General features: G+C 41.6%; 1 protein-coding gene across 9 annotated transcripts in view; it reads left to right on the forward strand.

The window, feature by feature from the left end:
* The window catches only part of KALRN (kalirin RhoGEF kinase), a 516,150-nt gene that overhangs the window by 430,283 nt on the left and 64,897 nt on the right, over positions 1-20,970 (forward strand). For 4 of the 9 annotated variants that reach the window (XM_035129280.2, XM_035129296.2, XM_035129288.2 and 1 more), the window contains exon 1: positions 7,709-7,995. The exons of the other annotated variants lie outside the window; for them this stretch is intronic. In XM_035129280.2, the coding sequence (XP_034985171.1) occupies positions 7,908-7,995 (88 nt within the window). In that variant the 5' untranslated portion in view covers positions 7,709-7,907. Of the gene's footprint in view, positions 1-7,708; positions 7,996-20,970 lie in introns of those variants that run through there. 9 annotated transcript variants of the gene reach the window in all.

Raw genomic sequence — 20,970 nt, forward strand, 5'->3', positions numbered from 1 at the left:
TGTATGTAAATTGCAGGTTTAAAGGTAAAGGTAAAGGGACCCCAACCATTAGGTCCAGTCGTGACCGACTCTGGGGTTGCAGTGCTCATCTCGCGTTATTGGCCAAGGGAGCCGGCATACAGCTTCCAGGTCATGTGGCCAGCATGACAAAGCCACTTCTGGCGAACCAGAGCAACACACAGAAACGCTGTTTACCTTCCCGCTGTAGCGGTACCTATTTATCTACTTGCACTTTTGACGTGCTTTCGAACTGCTAGGTTGGCAGGAGCTGGGACCAAGCAACGGGAGCTCACCCCGTCACGGGGATTCGAACCGCCGACCTTCTGATCGGCAAGCCCTAGGCTCAGTGGTTTAACCCACAGCGCCACCTGCGTTTACTGTATTCTAATTGGAAAGGAAGTGGAAGATGGCAGAGATGTCATGGATGGAAGGCAGTCTATCCATCCAGCCAAGTAAAACACACCTTCCTTTTTCACTCCTTTCATTTAAATAGTACTATATCTAACATGAAATTGACATAGTACAAGGAAGTGGTTACATAAAATTGACATACCTATTTATGTTACCATTGTAAAAAACAAAGAAAGAAAATTATTTAAAATAAAACTTGTCATGTTGAAGTTGTTAGTAGCAGGACCCTTTGTAGATTTTCTTAGCTTAAGTATCACGTGATTACACTTTCTAAGAAGCTTGAGCCAAAAAATCTGGCTTCAAAGCTAATGAGCCGGCTCACTCATAGAGCAACATCCGCTGTACAGGTGCTGAGCGGGGAACTCATTCTGCGAAAAACTGGCTTACAGTTACAAAAGGCCTTACAAATGAGCCTGTAAAATGTTTAGTAGCCCAGAAAAATATTTAGTAGCCAAATTGCCCTCATAGTCATTTGTGGCACAGCCTGAAAGATGCTAAGATACTGTTGCAATTTCTCAAATTTCCTGTTTGTCCTCCAAGTGTGATTCTTACCACAGATGAGTATGTGCATGACTAAGTTGTCTTTTAATGATAAGAAAGTAGAGGAGGGCAACCTATGGGCAGTGGGAACATCCCTCTTTTGAAGCTCCTGTGCTAAAATCCAAAGTTAAGGCTGGAGACTTTTGTAAAAGAAAGTTGTGTGTCCCACCCTCTTTTATATAAGATACTGTATGTCCAGCAGCTATGATGCACCATAGGATCAGGCTGTTAGTCTCATTAGAACCAAAGGTGACCTGCCTTTCCTCTTGCCATACTTTATATGAAAGCATGTAACAGTTGAACGTGATAAATTTGATGGATCTACTGTGCTAAAATGCCAGGATAGATTCCTCTTGGAAAGGCTCAACAACCAACATTTTCAGATCTTCTCTGTGTTGTAGCACCTGGCTTAATTTATTTACCTGAATCAAATAACTTAGTACAGTATAACCTATTTATCTAAAAGTTATATGATTTATATTTTTGACCTGCAGCTATGTTCGGACTGGACACGTCATGCTCATGATGTCTCTTTGTTTCTGGCGCTTGAAGTTGTTAGTGATCATAGGTGGTTGTGTTTCTCCTAATTAAGTGAATTAAATTAACTCAATTATCTTCAGTTCCCTCTGGCCCAACAACTGGAGAGCAGGTTGCTTTGCATTAGCTTCAGTGGAATATATTTTGCCACTTGTGCTTCTGATGACATTAGTCTTCCCCTCAATGCCTAAAGCAATATTATGAACAGAATATTAGGGAGATGAAAAGTGTATTAAAATGGTTGTATTGTGATAGGGCTAATTTCCTGTGTAGACGGTTTGGAAGCTTTGTTGTCTGTAATGTATATTTTAGATTGCAGATTGTTGTTTCTGAGTACACAAGCTTATCTAGACTTACGGTATATTTGTTTACCAGAACTGGCAAACCAAATGTATCATTAAAGTCACTTGACTTTAATCAGTAGTAAGTTATCCCTGAAGAAGCACCACTGGCAATTCATCAGGCGCTTTATTTATTTATCTGTAAATTCTGTAATAAAACAGGAAAGACTATTTTAAGACACGGAGTTGGTACCATTCTATTTTAAACTTAGAGTTTATTTAGAGAGAGACAGAAGGTGTCCTTTTATTTTCCGAAGAAGGAAGGGATGAAAAATTATCCACAGCTTAACTAGAATTCAAGTACCATGTGAGCCATGATGAGGTTTCATTTGATAATTTAATAATGTATTTTATCAGTAGTCTTTAAATGATAAAGACTACAGCAGAAAGGAAACAACTGGCTCTCATGTCTTTCTTAAGTATAACTGTGAGCTGTCAACTGTATAAAAGACATTTGCATTGTTAGCTTGTGGGCTGGGGGCTTTATGCCTTTTGTATTTTTTTAAAAAAAATGGCTTACAATGTGGCTAAGCAAAGCACAGTACCAATTAGACCTACCCACCCATCATCTGAATTTACCCAGGGCACATACAGTGAGAGTAGGGAAAGAGGTGAGTGGGGATGGGTGGGTGACTGAGACAGAGAGAAGTCATGCTAGATGTTGGACAGTGCTTGTTGTAGTTTAATTATGTAAATAAGCAGTTCTAACCAAAGATTTCAGGTGGGACAGTGGGCCACATACAGCAGGAAACCTATGACCCTCTGGATGTTGCTGGACTGTAACTCCCATTTTCACTGGCCATGCTGGTTAAGACTAGAGGAAGCTGAAATCCAACAACATCTGGAAAGCCACAGGTTCCTTTCCCCTGACATAGTGTACAGTGTCCAGAAAATCCTGTTTGCACTTCATAGCTCAGAGCAAGCCATGACAGCAAGAGCCAGGGTTTGTTTTTGTTTGTTTAAATTTGTATCTTTGCATACAAATTAGCATATGCAATTTTTATGCAGTGTAATAATATGGGGCTGTAATCTACCAATGCACCTGGTAAAAAGTGCTATATAGAGTGCATCAGAAAGTCCAGGACTGATGGGCTGCTTGGTTATTATTGCGTCCTTAAATGGTAAAGGGACCCCTGACCATTAGGTCCAGTCATGACCGACTCTGGGGTTGCGGCGCTCATCTCACATTATTGGCCGAGGGAGCCGGCGTAGAGCTTCCAGGTCATGTGGCCAGCATGACAAAGCCGCTTCTGGCGAACCGGAGCAGCACACGGAAACGCCGTTTACCTTCCCGCTGTAGCGGTACCTATTTTTCTACTTGCACTTTGACGTGCTTTCGAACTGCTAGGTTGGCAGGAGCTGGGACTGAGCAACAGGAGCTCACCCCGTTGCAGGGATTCGAACCGCCGACCTTCTGATCGGCAAGTCCTAGGCTCTGTGGTTTAACACACAGCGCCACCCGTGTCCTTAGTCAGTCACATTAATATCAAGAGTTAAAAGCCCGAAGTCAAGAACTCTGTAATACTTACATTGTTAATATGTGAGTATCCACTTCTCTGTAGATTACAGTGGCAGCCACAAAGCTTAAACTAGCAGTTACTATTTTCCATAAGAAGAAACATAAGTTCTTTTTGATATGGAATGCAGGTGTACAAGATTCTCAAACTTCTGATCCAAACCTACATTGGTGCTCTAAAAACCTGGTGTTTGTAGAGTATTTAGATAGAAGTAGTGTGACACAGGCCTCCCGGTCCTTTCATGGTTATATAGACAAGAGAGAGAAGAGTAACTTCCTGAAAATTTCCTCTTAATCATCCATTATTCTTTGCAGTATGTTTAATGTTGTGTCAGACAATGCTGTATTTTTTAGTCCTCATTTATCGTCAACCCGTATCCCAACATTGTAGTCATAATTACCCGAATCCCCACTCTTACCTCTTGATACTTGTGTCAATACACAAGACTCAAAAATAACGCAGTGGTTTTCCCTGCCCTGAAGTACTACAGCAGCATGTCTGTTTCAAAATTAAAACAGTAGGTTTGGTTAGATTGCTCTTCCAGTAACTAGTTTATTTTCCAGAAACTGTGGGTCTGAAGTTTAATATAGCATGAACCTGCCTGCTTTAGGGTTTGCTTCTTCCTGCATAATTTGAGGAATCAAGTGATCATTGGAATGTTTCCACAGGCCAAAAACAACAACAACATTTAGCTTTATTGAAAATGTTGCTTACTCTCAAAGAAACCATTTTGCCTCTCCTTTATGTTCCCTCTGGACTATTCATGGCACCTGTATACTTCCTCAAAACCTGACAATGGTCCATTATGCCTCTCTTTTGCCTTAGCTGTGGAGAAACAAGGATGGTGGGAAATTTGCATTTGGTTAGCTGAATAAATATTTTGCTAAGGCAGATATTTTATTGCAACTTTCCATTGGAAACCTCAGTATTTTCATCATCTTCTTTCAGTGGAACAGATGGCACGTTATTTGTCACAACCTGTCTTGCTCAGATGGAAGCAAGTCACAACTGATTTCAATACAGGCATGAGACAGAACCATAAAGGACAGCTTTGTTCTGTGATTATTATTGGGATAGAAATGCCCTCTAGGTGGCTCAGAAGGACATCATGTTTGGTCAAATAGCTGAAATAGCTCCTGAGAGAATTGGTTTTGGAGGGTTTGGGGAAAGGTGGTGTGCTGTAAAGTCAAACGAACACTCTAGCATTACCAGCTCTCTTTCCCCTGTCAGAGCTTTAAAACCTATGAAAAGGCCAAATTCAAAATATTAAGCCACCCCCATCACATAATTTCCATGCTAAAAAAACTTTCACCTGCTCACTTTTGCCGGTGCTACTTCTGTTAAAGACACAGGAGCCCTACCTGGGTGGGTGGGTGTGCATTTGTGTATATTTCTATTGTACACATGGGTCATCTAGTCCAACCCTCTACAATACAGGAATCTTTTACTCAATGTAGGGCTTGAACCTATGACCTTGAGTCTCATGCACTACCAACTACAGTGGTAGCTTGGGTTAAGAACTTTATTCGTTCCAGAGGTCCGCTCTTAACCTGAAAATGTTCTTAACCTGAAGTACCACTTTAGCTAATGGGGGCTTCCACTGCTGCTGCGCCGCCACCGCACAATTTCTGTTCTCCTCCTGAAGCAAAGTTCTTAACCCGAGGTACTACTTCTGGGTTAGCAGAGTCTGTAACCTGAAGCATCTGTAACTTGAAGCGTCTGTAACCTGAGGTACCACTGTGGCTGGGGACAACCTACAGGACACTTAAGGAGTGGGTGCTAACTAGACAGCAACTGCTCTGTTTATGGGAAGGAAACTATGCTTTGTTCCCCAACTTGGATTCCATCCATCCTGAGCTTCATTGAACACAGTTAAATCCTAATACTTCAACTGTTCCAGATTCAGTTTCAAAGAACTATGTAGCTGCTCTCTAGTCAGCACCTATCAGGGCCTTCCCTTACCATTCTGTTGTTCAAATTTATGTGTAAGCAGTGAAAAAAAACTATTTTTATTTTTACTATCAGCTTGGAAACGGCTCTTTAAAATCCCAGATGCATCAGGCATGCATATTAAATGTTATTGATTGGTGAGTTTCCATGTGCAGGGTACACTGGATAAGAAACATCGCCTCCCATCCCCTGTTCCTGGGATTTTAACAACAGGCTGAGAGGCTCAATTAAGCAGGTGGAACTTCTCTCATCACATTATTTCCATGGCAGTAAAAGCCTTCACCTGCCTAATTTCTCAGTATTAGCCTGCTGTTAAAGGCACAAGAGCAGGGCCAGTCAAAGAAGCTGCCAGCTGTAATATAATACCACTATTTATTAAGATCATTCCAAAGGAATTTATAGTCCAGAAGCATCACACCATACTAGACTAAAAAAAGCAAACATCTCTCTGTGGTATTCTTCAAATAGATAAAATAGCTACCTTGAAGAACAAACAGGGAAGGGAGTGGCAAGGAATCACACTGCAAGCTGAGTTTCCCTGCTAAAACATCAAGCCTGACATTGCTTGGAGATGTCACTTGCACACCCTTTTGGACGCTAGTACCGTACACAAACCACTGCTGAAAGTAATGAGTCATGAACCTACTTATTAGTGCCACTGAAGTCGATTTATTATTCCTGAGAACTGAATTATGACCTTCTTCCATAACACAGTTTTAACAATGGATCCATACTGTGGAAGCCAATTCTGGATCCACATCCACAGTGGGGACATTGGTTTCCAGGCGGGAGTTTATCATGGTGTGGATTTGTCAAGCATGCCTTCCTCTTACCACATTTTTCCCTTGCGTCCTGAGATCAAGTTTCTTCAAAGGCCATGACACCTTTGGTAAAGGCTGGAGCACTACTATTGTTCTGAAATTGGAAGCAAGAACACTAGGGTTATATAAATACTGAAGCACAACTTCAGAAGCTTACTCAGACATGTGTATCTCACTTTAGAATGGTTACATTACCCTTTTTATTATTCACAGCCCTTCTGCATTGACAGGCAGAAATACAGCAGGTGAAGTTTTCCTCAGCCTTGCATTTTATGCATGAACATTTTCACCTGCTGAATTTCTGGTTATTATGCAGCAATAATTAGGCATGTTGCTTTTTTTCCTGATTAAAATTCTTGTTTTAGCAGCTGCACCATGGCATATTGAAATTTAGCAGATGCAGTTTTCCCTGTTATAGTCTATCTGTGCTGGTGAACTGTGTCAGTTGAATTACTTCCTATAAGGCAGCCACCTTATGTGACTGAAAATCAAATAAAAACCTATATTGGCTACACTTGCAGGCATTTGTTTTAAAATGAGCCTTCTGTTTTATCTCTTGCAACATTCCCAAGTGATGCATTCCAAACTCAATGTTTATCTTAATATATATGCTATAAGCAGCCTTGGGGTAAGTGGCTCCTGAAGGGAAGGACTGTGCTTTGGAGAGGAGTCAGCATGTATTTCACAAACAGCTGATACAGCCAGGGCTGCCAGCCTGCCAATTTTCTCAGTGACCATGCCATTCTGCCTTTAAAATAAGCAAGAATGGGGAAAATGTGGTTCAATAGGTCTTGTTAATTACAACTCCCATCATACCAGATAACTAGCCATTTTGGCTGATGGGTATTGGAGTCCAACAGCCCCATAAACTGTAGGAAAGGGGAAACTTAGTTCATCACTGCATCTGAAAGCTGGGGGAAAGCTTAACCTGTTGGATATCTCCTTCTTTGCTAATTGTTGAACCAGTCCCAGTAACGGCCCCCGCCCTGAAGTTTGATTGGTTGCAGCTTCAAGCTTTAAAAAAATAAAATGGCACACACACACAGCCAGTTTCTGGCTAGTTAGCAACTCTGCACAGGAGCCAGCTGAGAAAACAGGCAGCGCCAGAACCAAGAAGCTGCAAGTTGGTTACCCGCGGTTTCTCTGTCCTCACCACCAAGTTGTAACCAGAATTCACAACAACAGCTGGTTGATCGACCGAGATCCCTCCAAAAATAAAAGAGCCGTCACTAAGAAGAAGCGGGCGGAAAACCTGTGGATTTCCCCCACCCGCTTTCGCGGACGGGGGAAAAAAAGATACTGTATATCTTTAGAGAGCTAATGGCAGTATACCACAGATGTGACGGTCGCAGACATAGGGGTTTTTGTTATTTAAAGTTGGCGCAATCGAAAGTGACATACTGCCTACTTCATTGTTTGCAACGTCTACCCCAAGGAGGAGAGGTTGTCATTTGTTTTCGGAGTAGACGGAAGAAGTCCTTGTGCAATGTTTTGGCTAAACAGGAAAGCGTCGCGCTTCGTAGTAGGTGCGTTTCTCGCTCCCTCCCTTCTCCGCGCTCGTCCGCGTTGCATAATCGTGTTCCGAGCCAGCCTTGCAGGCAAAAGTAGATAAGCACCAGCTGGGGGTTGGCCCTGCCCCTGTCTCCAGAGAGCTCCTCCCTCTGCTCTCCTCTTTTTTCCGAAGGTACTTTTCTTTCTTACTCTGCGGTGAGATACTTTTGGTGTGAGTGTGCTGTGCTCAGCTGGTGGATTCCGCGGAGCCTGGTTGCCATGAGTACCCTCGAGGCAGAATGAAGGGTGGGAGGCACGCTTATACCAGCACGCCTTGCCTGGGCTGGTTCCTCGCCAAGTGTTGCTGCTGTTTCCCAACGTGCAGAGGTTGGTAGCCGGCTACTAAACTGGATATGCTTCTCGTTTGAACATTGAAGCTCTGGGAGGAAGAGGGTAGGCTGTTCAAATCAAAAACTAAATGTTTGCTACTCCTAACTCTGGGGATATTAAACTTGAAATGAGTAACCCTGGCTTTGCTATGTGGCTGGTGTTTGAAGGGTGCTCAAGAGTTTTGCCTAAGGGGGCTAGGAAGAAGCTGCACTGTATATACGGTAGAAACTGCCATAAAAATAGCATGTTGATGTGAAGTTGGTTCTTCTTAATCTGCACCCTTCCCAAGTGGTATATGTATGTGGTTTACTTGTTGCTGCTGACTTGTCATTCAACTCTTTATCTCTGTTTGCACATATCCTCAGATGTATTCTGCCAGGAGAGAGACTGACTTCTTTCTAGGTTTCTGTCCAGCATATGCTGCTGGTTAAGGAAGTGCAAACAGAGTCCACAACTTCTAGAGCTATAACTCTTGTCTACATGCCTATGCACTCTATGTGTTCATTTGACCTTAGGATTGTAGCCTTCTGTGCTTTTAGTGATGAGTAAACCCCAACAATTTCTGTGGAGTATGCTTCTGTGTAAAGATAGAATAGGCCCATAAATGCTGTTTGATACTAATGAACTGACAAATGTAATGATTGAATGAACCAGGGCGGTATTTTAAAACCAACTTGGAGATAAAAAGTGTGTGTGCTGGGGGGTGGAGCAGAGTTCATAGTTTTTCTTCAGACAACTTTGTGACCTTGCTTTGTGATAAGAGCAAACTGTTGCTGAAGGAGTTATGAGAAATAACTACAGTATTTCTGAAAGCATTTATTCCCCTCCCATTAGGGGATTTTTTTCAGATTGCAGATTCAAAATACTTTGGTAAATGGTGTGTATAAATAAATGAAATTTCAAACCTCTCTTTATGCTGACTTTGGACAAAATGTAATAGGGGTGGAGGTTCTTCATTTTCTCTCTGTGTTCCTGGAAAAGACAATTGCAACTTCAGTCTGCATTTAAAACTATTCATCAGAAGTGGGTGGGAGGACAAGGTGTTAACTACATTATGTAGTTTGTATAATTCCTGACTTGGTTTTCTATAGCAAGAAGGTATATAATCACTCTAATGGTCATAAGTGCTTGTTGTAAACAATGATAATTGGTATTTGTATTGTACTTAATAGGTTTGGCCTCTGAGAAAGGCCATTATTTTCTATTTTACAGAAGAGCAAATGAGATTGAAAAGGAGAGTGCATTTGCTCAGTCCAGCAGAAAAGCATTTTGGACAAAAAACTTCTGTGCACAGATTGCTTTCTGGATTCCAGGCAGGCGGGTAAAAAGGAGACAGTTTCTAGAACTGCCTGTGCAGTGTTCTTAGGGCTAGACAACTCCTATCACCTATTAGGGAAAAACTCAGTTCTCACCTCTGCCTCTCAGCTGAAAAATACTCTTTTGCCAATGTGTGTGCATGGTCTTCCATGTGTGAGGATCCCTTGGTGGTTGCAAGCAGGTCCATAACAATGACCCTAAAATCAAGCCCATTTACCTATGGGCTTGCACCTATGCAAGATAATGTGGATGTTTCACCTTGCCTGATGGTTATGGAAATCATTCTTGGGTTCCTTATCTCTTTTATAGAATCCCATTGAGTTGGTTCCTCCCCAGCACTGTTTTCTCTAATTATAGGACCACTTCCCTAGGAGGCCTTAGGCACTGTTGCTTAGGCTTAGCCCCAGCCGCTGGCCATCAGCAATTTGAGCCTATAAAACTAGCCTGTTCTACAGAACTGTACAGACAGTATATATTAATGCTTTGTTATTACTCACACTCGAGGAATTTTCTTCATGGGTCTCATGTATTTGCTAGGAAACTGCATAGCCACTAATTTTTCACCCAACATATGCATGTCATGATAAACCTAGTACAAATAGGATGTCATGCCACATGGATTCATGGCAAAATGGGTGTGCTTGTTTTTGTCACACATGATGCTGTGCATATGGGGCTGATGCACAATGGGAAGTGGCAGGGTTTTTTTTTTACATAGGTTGTATCCTTATTATGTCTTGAAGACAGCTAATATGTTAAACCAGCTCTGCATTAGAACTATCTTTTGAAAAAACAAGCACTGATGCAGCAGCAAAAAAAGCTAATGCTATTCTAGGGTGCATCAACCGAAGTATAGTGTCCAGATCAAGGGAAGCAATAGTACCACTCTATTCTGCTTTAGTCAGACCACACTTGGAATATTGCGTCCAATTCTGGGCACCACAATTTAAGAAGGATGTTGACAAGCTGGAATGTGCAGATGAGGGCAACTAAGTGATCAGGGTCTGGAAACTAAGCCTTATGAGGAGCACATGAAAGAACTGGGTATCTTTAGCCTGGAAAAGAGGAGATATGGTAGCCATCTTCAAATATCTTAAGGGCTGTCATATGGAGGAGGGAGCATGTGTGTTTTCTCCTGCTTTGAAGGGTAGGACTCGAACCAATGGCTTCAAGTTGCAAGAAAGGAGATTCAGACTAAACGTTCGAAAAAACTTTGACAGTAAGAGGTGTTCGGCAGTGGAATAGACTTCTACGAGAGGTGGTGGACTCTCCTTCCTTGGAGGTTTTTAAACAGAGATTGGATGGTCATTTGTCATGGATGCTTTAGCTGAGATTTCTGCATTGCAGGGGGTTGGACTAGATGAGCCTTGGGGTCCCTTCCAACTCTTAAGATTCTATGATTCTTTTCTCAATTTGGATTGAAGCTTTTTGGGGGCCCAGCTCTATAAACTTCAGAGAGATGGGGCAAGATAGAGAAACCTTTTAGAGAGAGCAGTTTCTTTGAGATATATTTAGAAAGGCAGAAATCTTACAAAATCTCCTTCAACAGACTTAATAAGTCATATGCAGTCTGCAATTTTCAAAGTCTGCTTCGCTTTATTTTTAAAGTATCTTAGATATTTGACTTTCTCACATAAAAAGATTGAGAAGTTAAACTTCAAAAATATGTGCCAGTTGCTTTGGTTACATCTAAGTGCTCATATATATTCATGCCCCTAGGAATAATTTTGCTTCCTCTAGCTGTGATTAAAAAGTGGTGACTTTCCAGAAACTGACTTCTGTTCTGTCAGAATCTGGCTTCTGTTCTGTGGTCATATGGTTCTGCTATTTGCATTTCACCCCCAGTTGTAACAGGCAGTAACCATTCTGTTGCATTCTTTACAAGAAATGCTAAGCAACAAGATATGCCCTCTTTTGCCACCATAGCAATGCAAATTCAAAATCCAGTGTAAACTTCCATTGTTACAACAGTTGTACAGCATTGTTTTATAAAGTGTAGGTGGTGGTTGTGGACATGCAAAAAGGCTCAAATGGACAGCGTTCAGCATGGTGTCTTAGTCGTTGATTTGTGGGTTCCTTTCAAAGTTCTCAGTGAGTGAAGTTTTTTTTATTGTGAGAAATAAACTGGACCTTTTTGCATAGCTGCAGTTCTTTATAAAAGTAGGGAAACCTCTAGTGTTCTTGCTGGTGGTATCGGAACATTAGGTTGAACGTGAGACTGTTAATCTTGGTCGTGGGGTCTCCTAAAAACTCTTGGCGTCCTTAACAAATTACACTTCTCAGGATTCTTTGGCGGAGGCCATGACTGTTTAAACTAAGCTTTAAATATAGTGCAGATGGGGCCATAGACATTTCAAAGCTACTCTTTGGTGAACATGCAAATGGAGTTAAAGTCATAGGTGCTCCCATGTGTCTATCTCTAAAGAATTGTACAGTGGTTACAAACACTTCAGGTTACAAACTCTGCTAACCCGGAAGTAGTACCTCAGGTTCATCATCATCATCAACTTTTATTACGCTAGCCATAGGCCATTGCATCATTCAGAAAAATAACAAAAGGGAAAACAGTAGTAACCATAAAAATCATCAGGCACCACACATAAAATATAAACCACGGTCACAACTACTAAGATTGTTTGTTGCATAAAATAGAATAGCAGAAGATTCTCTAGTAAAATGTGCCAAATTAAAAATCCGAATAGTACATCGGGTTGAGAACTTTGCCCCAGGATAAGAATGGAAATTGCACGGCAGCGGTAACGGGAGGGCCCATTAGCAAAAGCACACCTCAGGTTAAGAATGGTTTCAGGTTAAGAACGGACCTCCGGAATGAATTAAGTTTGTAACCCAAGGTACCACTGTATTTTGAGACTTTTTAAAAGCCTGTGCAGTTTGCTTTCTGCATTACTCTCCCATGTCCTTGTACCTTGAAAATGTAAGTTGAGATAAGTAGAGCTGTGCTATAGCTTAAGTGTTTCCTGCTCTGAGGAAGGTCATTAGCAAGGAAAATCTAAATTGGACCAGAGAAAATGTGAAACCAAATTTTTCCAAGAGGGGAAACTTCACTTTGGATTTCTGCTGAAACTTGGGCTCATTGGTACTTTACTTCCTACTTAGGCTACTAGTACCTTCCAAACCATGGACCCAGGTGGCGCTGTGGTTAAACCACTGAGCCTAGGGCTTGCTGATCAGAAGGTCGGCGGTTCGAATCCCTGTGACGGGGTGAGCTCCCGTTGCTTGGTCCCAGCTCCTGCCAACCTAGCAGTTCGAAAGCACGTCAAAATGCAAGTAGATAAATAGGAACCGCTACAGCAGGAAGGTAAACGGCGTTTCCATGTGCTGCTCTGGTTTGCCAGAAGCGGCTTTGTCATGCTGGCCACGTGACCTGGAAGCTATACGCCGGCTCCCTCGGCCAATAATGCGAGATGAGCGCGCAACCCCAGAGTCGGTCACGACTGGACCTAATGGTCAGGGGTCCCTTTACCTTTACCTTAACTTCCAAACCAAAAAAATGAGCCCACAAGATTCAGGCAAGGCTACTTAAATGTACAGGTTTCAAATATTAGAACAGTGCCTCACCAGAAATAGAAATGTATTCAGTCTGGAATGACTTATTGGCATGTACCTATTATGTGGAACACCATCTATTTTTGCTGGCTACACTCAGATAAATTCTCTGATATCATACTCTATCCATCTACCTCTCAATTCATTTCAGAGTCAAGTGGAAGATACTCATGGTACAACCTGTGATGGGATCTTCTGACATCCTTGTTTTTCTTTGTTTAAGCTGATATGTGGGGCTCTCAAATGGGCCAAAATAGCAATTTCTAAATTGCCTTCAGATGAAATGGTTGCTGACTCTACCATTGAGTCAGCTAGAGATACAGATTTTTCTTTTACAACATCAAAACAAGAAGTGTTGAGTACAACTGAAAATTACAACAAAACTCTAGCTTACTTTTAATGTAGAGACAGCACTCCCCCTATGGACGCATTGTATCATAAGGATATCTCTGGTTGTAACTTTGAACTTCTTACTTTACATTTGATGGACCTAGGCAACAGGAGTGAGGAGCAATGGGGAGAGTAATGCCCCCCCCATAGCTAGTGCTTTCATGGTATCTGGAACGCAAACTGGTCATGTTTGTTTGTGTTTCCTATGTGGCAACAAAGGGTGCAGGCCTATGATTCTGGACCTGGCTGTTTTCACCTTTTCTACATCAGGAGCAACCTATGAGAAACTGGTAAAAACCTAACCTTAATTGCAAATAACTATTTGTGGGATACATGCATTGTTAGCCTTTGGAGTCTGTGAAATTAAAACAATAAAAGAGGTGGTTTTTTTAGTACCTATGTGCAACAGTGCTTAAACAAAGACTCTCATAGGAGGTTACAAAAAGGCATAGAAAGCATTCTTTTCAGCACTGGTAAAATATATATAGATAGAGAGATGAGTACAGAACTGAAGAATAAAAAAGAAAAAAGTGAAAGAAAAGGGAGGAAAAGGAAAAGAAATAGATACGTTCCATAATTCTATTCCATCAACTTCCCATCCATCTTTCCATAGTTCCCTAAAGCTTCCCATTCCTGCTGTATATTCAGTTTTTTCTAACTATTTAAAGATTCAAATTCTTTTCTATGAACTTTTAACTGCTGAGCTTACTTTTTAGGTAGTCTACAAATCTTGTGGCTCAGGGGGGAATGCTAATTGTTATTGTTAGCTGATTGTTTTTGATAGTGGGTTAGTGGTAATTGAATGGCTATGGTGCTTTAAAAAACAATTTGTTGTAGTTTTATATTTTTACTAGTATCATGAAGCCCGTTAAATTAACAGGTGCTAGAACAGACCTGTTGCTCTAGCAACCTTGGGGACATGCACAGAGCTGACATTGCTCACCCGCTGCCACTTGTAACAGCCGCTGCTGCTTAGAAGTAAGTCCACGCGAGAAATAAACAGCCTCGCGAGTGCGCCTGTGTGGAGACAGAGCTCGCTCGCGAGCATGGGGCTATCTCGCGCGTCCTCTGGATTCTCTCGTGAGAGCTGCCTCAAACGCCGAGAGGCTGAGCTCCCTTACGTGCCAGCCAACACGCTCCGTCTCTGCGCTCCAAGTCCCAACGGCTGTCCGCGGGGCACATGCGCAGTAGCGCAATCCCACGGACACAGCGACTGGACGCAGAGACACTTGCACTTTATTATATAGGATCCTTTTTCTGTAAGGCACTTTGAAACTCCATCATCACTGATATCTACTTGTTGCAGGTTTACTTCTCTTCACAATGTCAGTGCCAAGGCAGTCGTCATTCTTCACGGTAGCTCTCTGGGCAACCCACCTGTCTAAAGAAATCAACTGCTAGCATTTATGTGCCTTCTCTTTAGTAGTTTTGCTGCCAAATTGGGCTCTGTATATCTTCTCTCTATCTGCTATCATTTAACTACTCTAGCATGCAGTTCAGCACATAGATTATTTGTACCTCTAAAAAAACCTCCGCTAGCGGGATCTTTGGATTGTCAGAAAAATCCTGGTATAGTGGCACTACTTTTAAAATTTGATGTTTTTCCTTTAAGGCTATGTGCTGACCTTTGAACATATAATGTTGTCTTGATAAGAAATGAAAAAGATAGACCTTGACTCTTGGGCCCACTGTGTATCTCTGAGTCATTCTGCTTTTAGATTTGCTTTATAAAGCATGCATCTTTTTATTATTATTTTAATAAACCTTTTAAATTATAATAATACAACAGCTCTGAGGTATTTTGAATAGATATTACTTCATGTGTAAATGACTTCTATTGATCCCCAGATAGACAAGCATTGTTCGTCTTGTCATCACATTTTTTTCTTTGTGTGTTCAGCCACTCCCCCAGTTATACTGATTTGAATGTCTTTTTTAATCTTGCTATTGGGTATTGATACTTGAATCTTTTTTGTGTCAATAAAGCCTCTTTTAAGCTATCCAATTATGAAGAAATTCAATGTTTTTATTCTGTTTTGTAAAACAGTGGTCACAAGAATGAAAGAACTGAAAAGAGAGAAATGTGGATAAATTATTATGGGGGAAATGGGGATAAGGAACTGGTAGCCAGAGCTCCTCTCTAGAAATCACATGCTATATAATTAGCTGTTTGTTTCAGTGTATAAACAAGCCATGTATTTATGGTCATGAATCTGCTGACATCAAAAAATACCTGCTCTTTCCTCCAAGGCAGTCACAGTGGTACATATGCTTCTATGTCATTATATATTTTCATAATGGTTCTGCTATTTGCATTTCACCCCCAGTTGTAACAGGCAGTAACCATTCTGTTGCATTCTTTACAAGAAATGCTAAGCAACAAGATATGCCCTCTTTTGCCACCATAGCAATGCAAATTCAAAATCCAGTGTAAACTTCCATTGTTACAACAGTTGTACAGCATTGTTTTATAAAGTGTAGGTGGTGGTTGTGGACATGCAAAAAGGCTCAAATGGACAGCGTTCAGCATGGTGTCTTAGTCGTTGATTTGTGGGTTCCTTTCAAAGTTCTCAGTGAGTGAAGTTTTTTTATTGTGAGAAATAAACTGGACCTTTTTGCATAGCTGCAGTTCTTTATAAAAGTAGGGAAACCTCTAGTGTTCTTGCTGGTGGTATCGGAACATTAGGTTGAACGTGAGACTGTTAATCTTGGTCGTGGGGTCTCCTAAAAACTCTTGGCGTCCTTAACAAATTACACTTCTCAGGATTCTTTGGCGGAGGCCATGACTGTTTAAACTAAGCTTTAAATATAGTGCAGATGGGGCCATAGACATTTCAAAGCTACTCTTTGGTGAACATAACAGTCCTATTAGGACAGCTGCCCTTTTCTGGGTTCAGGTACCTCCCAGTTACCCAGCAGCGTCACACACCCCATCTAACCAATTGGGTTATCCAGGAGGCGTGGTCATCTGCCCTTTAAACAGCAGCGTGACTTTCGGGCAGCTTCCATTCATCTCCTTTTGTTGGATCTCCCAGCCCGCCCACCCTCTTTTTTTGCATTGCATGACTATGGCCTTCCTATGACTAATGCCAGTTGCCTGGTTGTTAGGGCCGGGTAGGAATTTTTTCACTTAGCAAATTGGCACCAGCCATTTGGTTTTCACCTACCTAGTAGCAATCATGACAACTTTTTAAGGTTAGGCGTTGAGTAAGCCTTGTCATGGGAGGGGCGGTTGTTGCCTCGGGGCTGCCCCTCCATGTTAAGGGTATCCTGTTAAAGGGATCCGGGGCTGTAGTTCATGTCTGAAGCCTGGGTGTGGGCTAGGGCCATGCCAGGACCCCATTGGCGACCCTGGGAGTGCTCTTAATTGATGTATATCATAGGGCTCGCCCTATCAGTGGTTGACCTTTTTAGACTTCCTGCAGACGGGCAGGAATCAGGATATAGTCTTGCTTCACCCAATTGCCTAAGCCAAATTGCTCACATCTGTAACCAATAAAGTTGTGGCCTTATTTATCCCATTAACCCAACATATGCGTGTCTCTGTGTTTATTTCTGGGGGAACTGCGGGGCCCGGAGCCTCACCATGCAAATAGGTTATGCTGGGAGATGGTAACTGCCCTGCTATCACTCAGTGAGATTTTAACCTCCCAGATCTAGTCTAACACTCTAATCCGGGGATGAGAAATCTGTGGCCCTCCAAATGTAGGGCTATAGCTCTTATCAGCCCCAGTCAGAATGGCCAGTAGTCAGGGATGATAGATAGTAAATAGCAATAGTAGACAAAGATGTATTTTAGCCAGGCTTGAGTTGTAATCCTTACTAAATCACAATGGATTTGTAAGTTCATTAATAACAGCAAATAATAAATGCCACTTGGAAATACAATATTAGGCAAGCTAAATAAAATCTCTCTTTAGGGCAGTGTTTTTCAAACTTAACTTAATTGCATATTCATTTTGAGCATTCAGTTCTACTGGCATACCCTTTCCCAGGTGAAGATAATTTGTGGGTAGTCCTAATATTACTATTTTATTTATGATAAAGTAAAATAAATAAATCCTTCCATGTGCCCTTTGAAATATTTTCACATACCCCTGGAGGTATACATACTATACAATGGGAAACACTGCTCTAGGGCATCAGAAAATTTTGCAATGCAAACTGAAAAAAATCCTGAACCTGGCAAGTCTAGATTCCCCCTCACCTTTCCTGGAATTTTATTTGCTCTTCAGGCATGTTGGGAAATGCATGATTTGCACAGTAGCAATTGCACCCTTCCTAAAAACTCTACTGAAGTGAATGAACAATTTACTTAAATCAACTGATCATTTAAAGTGATCAGATACTTAATCTTTGTCATCATAGTAATACTGTACAATTTCCAAGCTATAAATGTGGAAGCTGAGATGGTAACATTTACTGGGTTGCCCAGTTCATGGCTAAATTGAAAATTTGGACATAACACGCCAACTGGTTAAATGGCAATTGGTTCTTTGTAATATTTTCCTTTAATGTTTAGGAAAGGTGTCTTGAGGGGTTCATGCAGTTCATCAGAAGGTTTAAATTTAAGAAGAAAAGAGGGCAATGAACATGATTATTTGCAATGTGCTGCTCAGTGCAAAGTACAATACTGATAAGGTACCACACTGCTGTGTTGTTTAAACAAGCTATGAAAGCTCAAAAAGTTTGAATAGGGGAAAGTTCTGAGCTATGTTGGCAAACAAAGCCTGTGGGAAAGTGTGTCAAATACATTAGCAGCTTAAGACACCTAAGCAATAGACTTTTAGTGGCCAGTACAAAGGGAAAGTGAATTTAGTACAGCAAATCTATGGTTTGGATCTATGGGTAAATTGCAGAACCTTGCATAACGTGTTTGTCCTTAAACCCAGGATCTGACACACACACAAGGAAAAACTTGGAGGGCATTGTATACAAGGAGAAACTTAGGGTTATATGTAGGGTACAGAATTCCTCCAAACTCTGAAGCTAAGGGCAGTCTATATTATGCTGTTGAGCAGCTTTCAAGTGTCATTGGGCAGTGGGCAGCCATGAAACGAACCAAGCTAAATATTTCTTCAAGTCCCTAGATTTTCGTCCCACTTGCTTTTTTGGGGGTGTGGTTCTAAGGTGGGGAATGTGTCTGGGCAGCACCACTGCAGATGGGGAAGCTTATATGATTAAATGTGTTCATCCCTTTAAAAAAAAAATAGACAAGGCGGGGAGAAATGTAGGCTAGAATGCTTTCCCTGAGATGCCAGTTTTCTGTGCCAGTGGAAGAACACTGAAATCATGTGAGCCCCACCTGTAGTGGTACTGCCCAGACACAGACCTATCATCTCAGTGAGAACTAGGCCTTAGCCTATCCTGAATCACAGGTTTTCCAAATGGAATCGTGTGTGGTGTCTTTAATCAGAAGAGGCATAATAACTACCCTCCCAGAGATCTGGGATCAACACACAGCCTTAACTATAATAACATCTTAGTTTTGTCCTTCCTGGAAACTGTGCATGTGGTTTTCTAATTGATGCCCAGGGCTTCCCACAGCTGCCCAAGGTGAAGGCATGCCACATAATCTGTGCACTGCTCTCAGCAGCGGAGCACTGCAGGTGATTGTGGGAGAGAGGTGAGAGCGAAAAATAAGCAATTCTAGCATAAACCTGGCAGGGTTGAAAGAACTGTAGTGATTCACTTACTGCAATAAATACACAAAAAACTTGTGTAATTTGTTCTATTTCTGTAAATGCATCTATTAAGCAACTGTTTCCATAGCAGCCCTGTAAAATGACCAAGATATGCCATTTAGAAACAACCCTCCTCTCTGTGTGATTGATTAATTAATTAATTGGATTCATATCCCATGCTTCCTCCTGAAGGAGCCCAGGGCAGCAAACTCATCAGTGATACAATACAGTTAGGAAAAAAAATACATTTAAAAGCACCTAAAACAGGCAGGAACAGCATAATAAAGGTGCCTGCCTGGCATCAATAGGCAGGGAGTTCCAGAGCATAGGAACTGCCACACGGAAGGAATGACTCCTCATAAATGCAGAACAAACATTGTGTGTGCAAGTTCCACAGACTGAAGTGATCAAGAAGGCACATGTGTGTTAAGTGATCCCTTAAGTCAGACACCCCAAAACTCGGCTCTCCAGATGTTTTGGGACTACAGTTCCCACCACCCTTGACCACCGGTCATCCCCAAGGATGATGGGAGTTGTAGTTCCAAAACATCTGGAGGGCCGAGTTTGGGGGTGCCTGCCTTAAATAAACTGGTCCTAAGTCATTAAACTTCTATGACTGAATGCAACTTGGGTTACTGGCTAGCAGCCTACCTGTTCTTAAGCTTCAAAGGCCCACTTTTGAGAGGTGGGGGCTGCGCACTGGCAGTTAGAATGAGGTTTGCCACTTGTTCCTTAAATTTGAAAGAAACGTTTCCTATTCTGAACATTATTTGTGTAATGCAAAAACCTAATATATAGGTTACGAGCACAATATATTCTGATGAGGTGCTGTTAATAGTGTTCTGTCACACATAATACATCACTTTCTTGCAGTCTTGCTCACAACAGGCTTTATTTGGGACCTCTAGTTACAGCCATAATTATGTCACATACAAGAAGCTACAGTGAATGAAGGCTGTTGCTCAAGGGTTTCTGAGAACTGTCAAATACCAGAGAATAGCAATGCTAGGAGTGCCAGATGTGTGTGTCTGTGTGTTAAGGAAGTGGTCAAATACTGACAAGAAAATTAATATATTTCTGATTCAAATTCCTTCCTGCATTGGTATGATTTGCACCACAGTATTATCCTATGAGGAAATGTCAGGGAACTGAAGGCTTCACATTTTAGTTTTCCAGTTGAACCATAAAGCAGAGAATATAAATGTGTGTTCAAATTGGCTGTTTTGAAATTCTGCATGGCAAGGGAAAGATGGTGGAGATTAAGACAGTTGAACAAGTTCCTCAGGTTTCCTTGTGCTTCCTGAATGATAGCTATGAGGAAGCAAATGGAATTACTCAGATGCGTGGTCTGGTGAAACCCTGTCTTACCAGCCAATAGTAGGCATTGTAGATGCTTTCATAGGGAGGAAATGCTTCAGGTAGTTCTGCAATCCTTTGGGGGGTTTTCTTTTTGCAAAATGTAGTTCTTTCCTTTGTCAGGTGGGTGTAGTTACAAGATGTGTAGCACTAAGAATGGGTTGACATGGGAAAGAATAACATTAAAAGTCTTTAAAAGAGGCATACTTTTATGTCAGCTATAGAGAACCTCCAACCTTCTCTCTCCAGCCTGATAGGACTCTTCCCTAAACCACTGGCCTTGCTCCATGCCCCCCTTAAGTGTTTTTCTCTGGATGAACTGTGATAAATGTCTCTTGTTTGCATGGATTGAAAAGTGTGGCTGTATATGTGGAAATCACTGTGTAGAATGATAGCGTTAAATATTGTCATGGTATTATTATGGAGTGGAGCCAGCCAAGACTCCATCCTTTAGCTTGTTCTTGTGGTCACTTTCATTTTCCTTGTGATGTTTGTTTTGCCGTGTTCATCAATAAATTGCCTCTTGTTCCGGGTCTGCAAAAGTGAATAACCCTGCCTTATATTAAGTAAGAACTTACCACTCTTCTCTTTTGCCTACTGTACAACAGTAGGTGTCCCGCCCATTTTCCCTGTCCACTTTTGTCCCTGGCCCTGCCCA

Source organism: Zootoca vivipara, chromosome 1, assembly GCF_963506605.1.
Source record: "Zootoca vivipara chromosome 1, rZooViv1.1, whole genome shotgun sequence".
In the NCBI taxonomy this organism is placed as follows: Eukaryota; Metazoa; Chordata; class Lepidosauria; order Squamata; family Lacertidae; genus Zootoca; species Zootoca vivipara.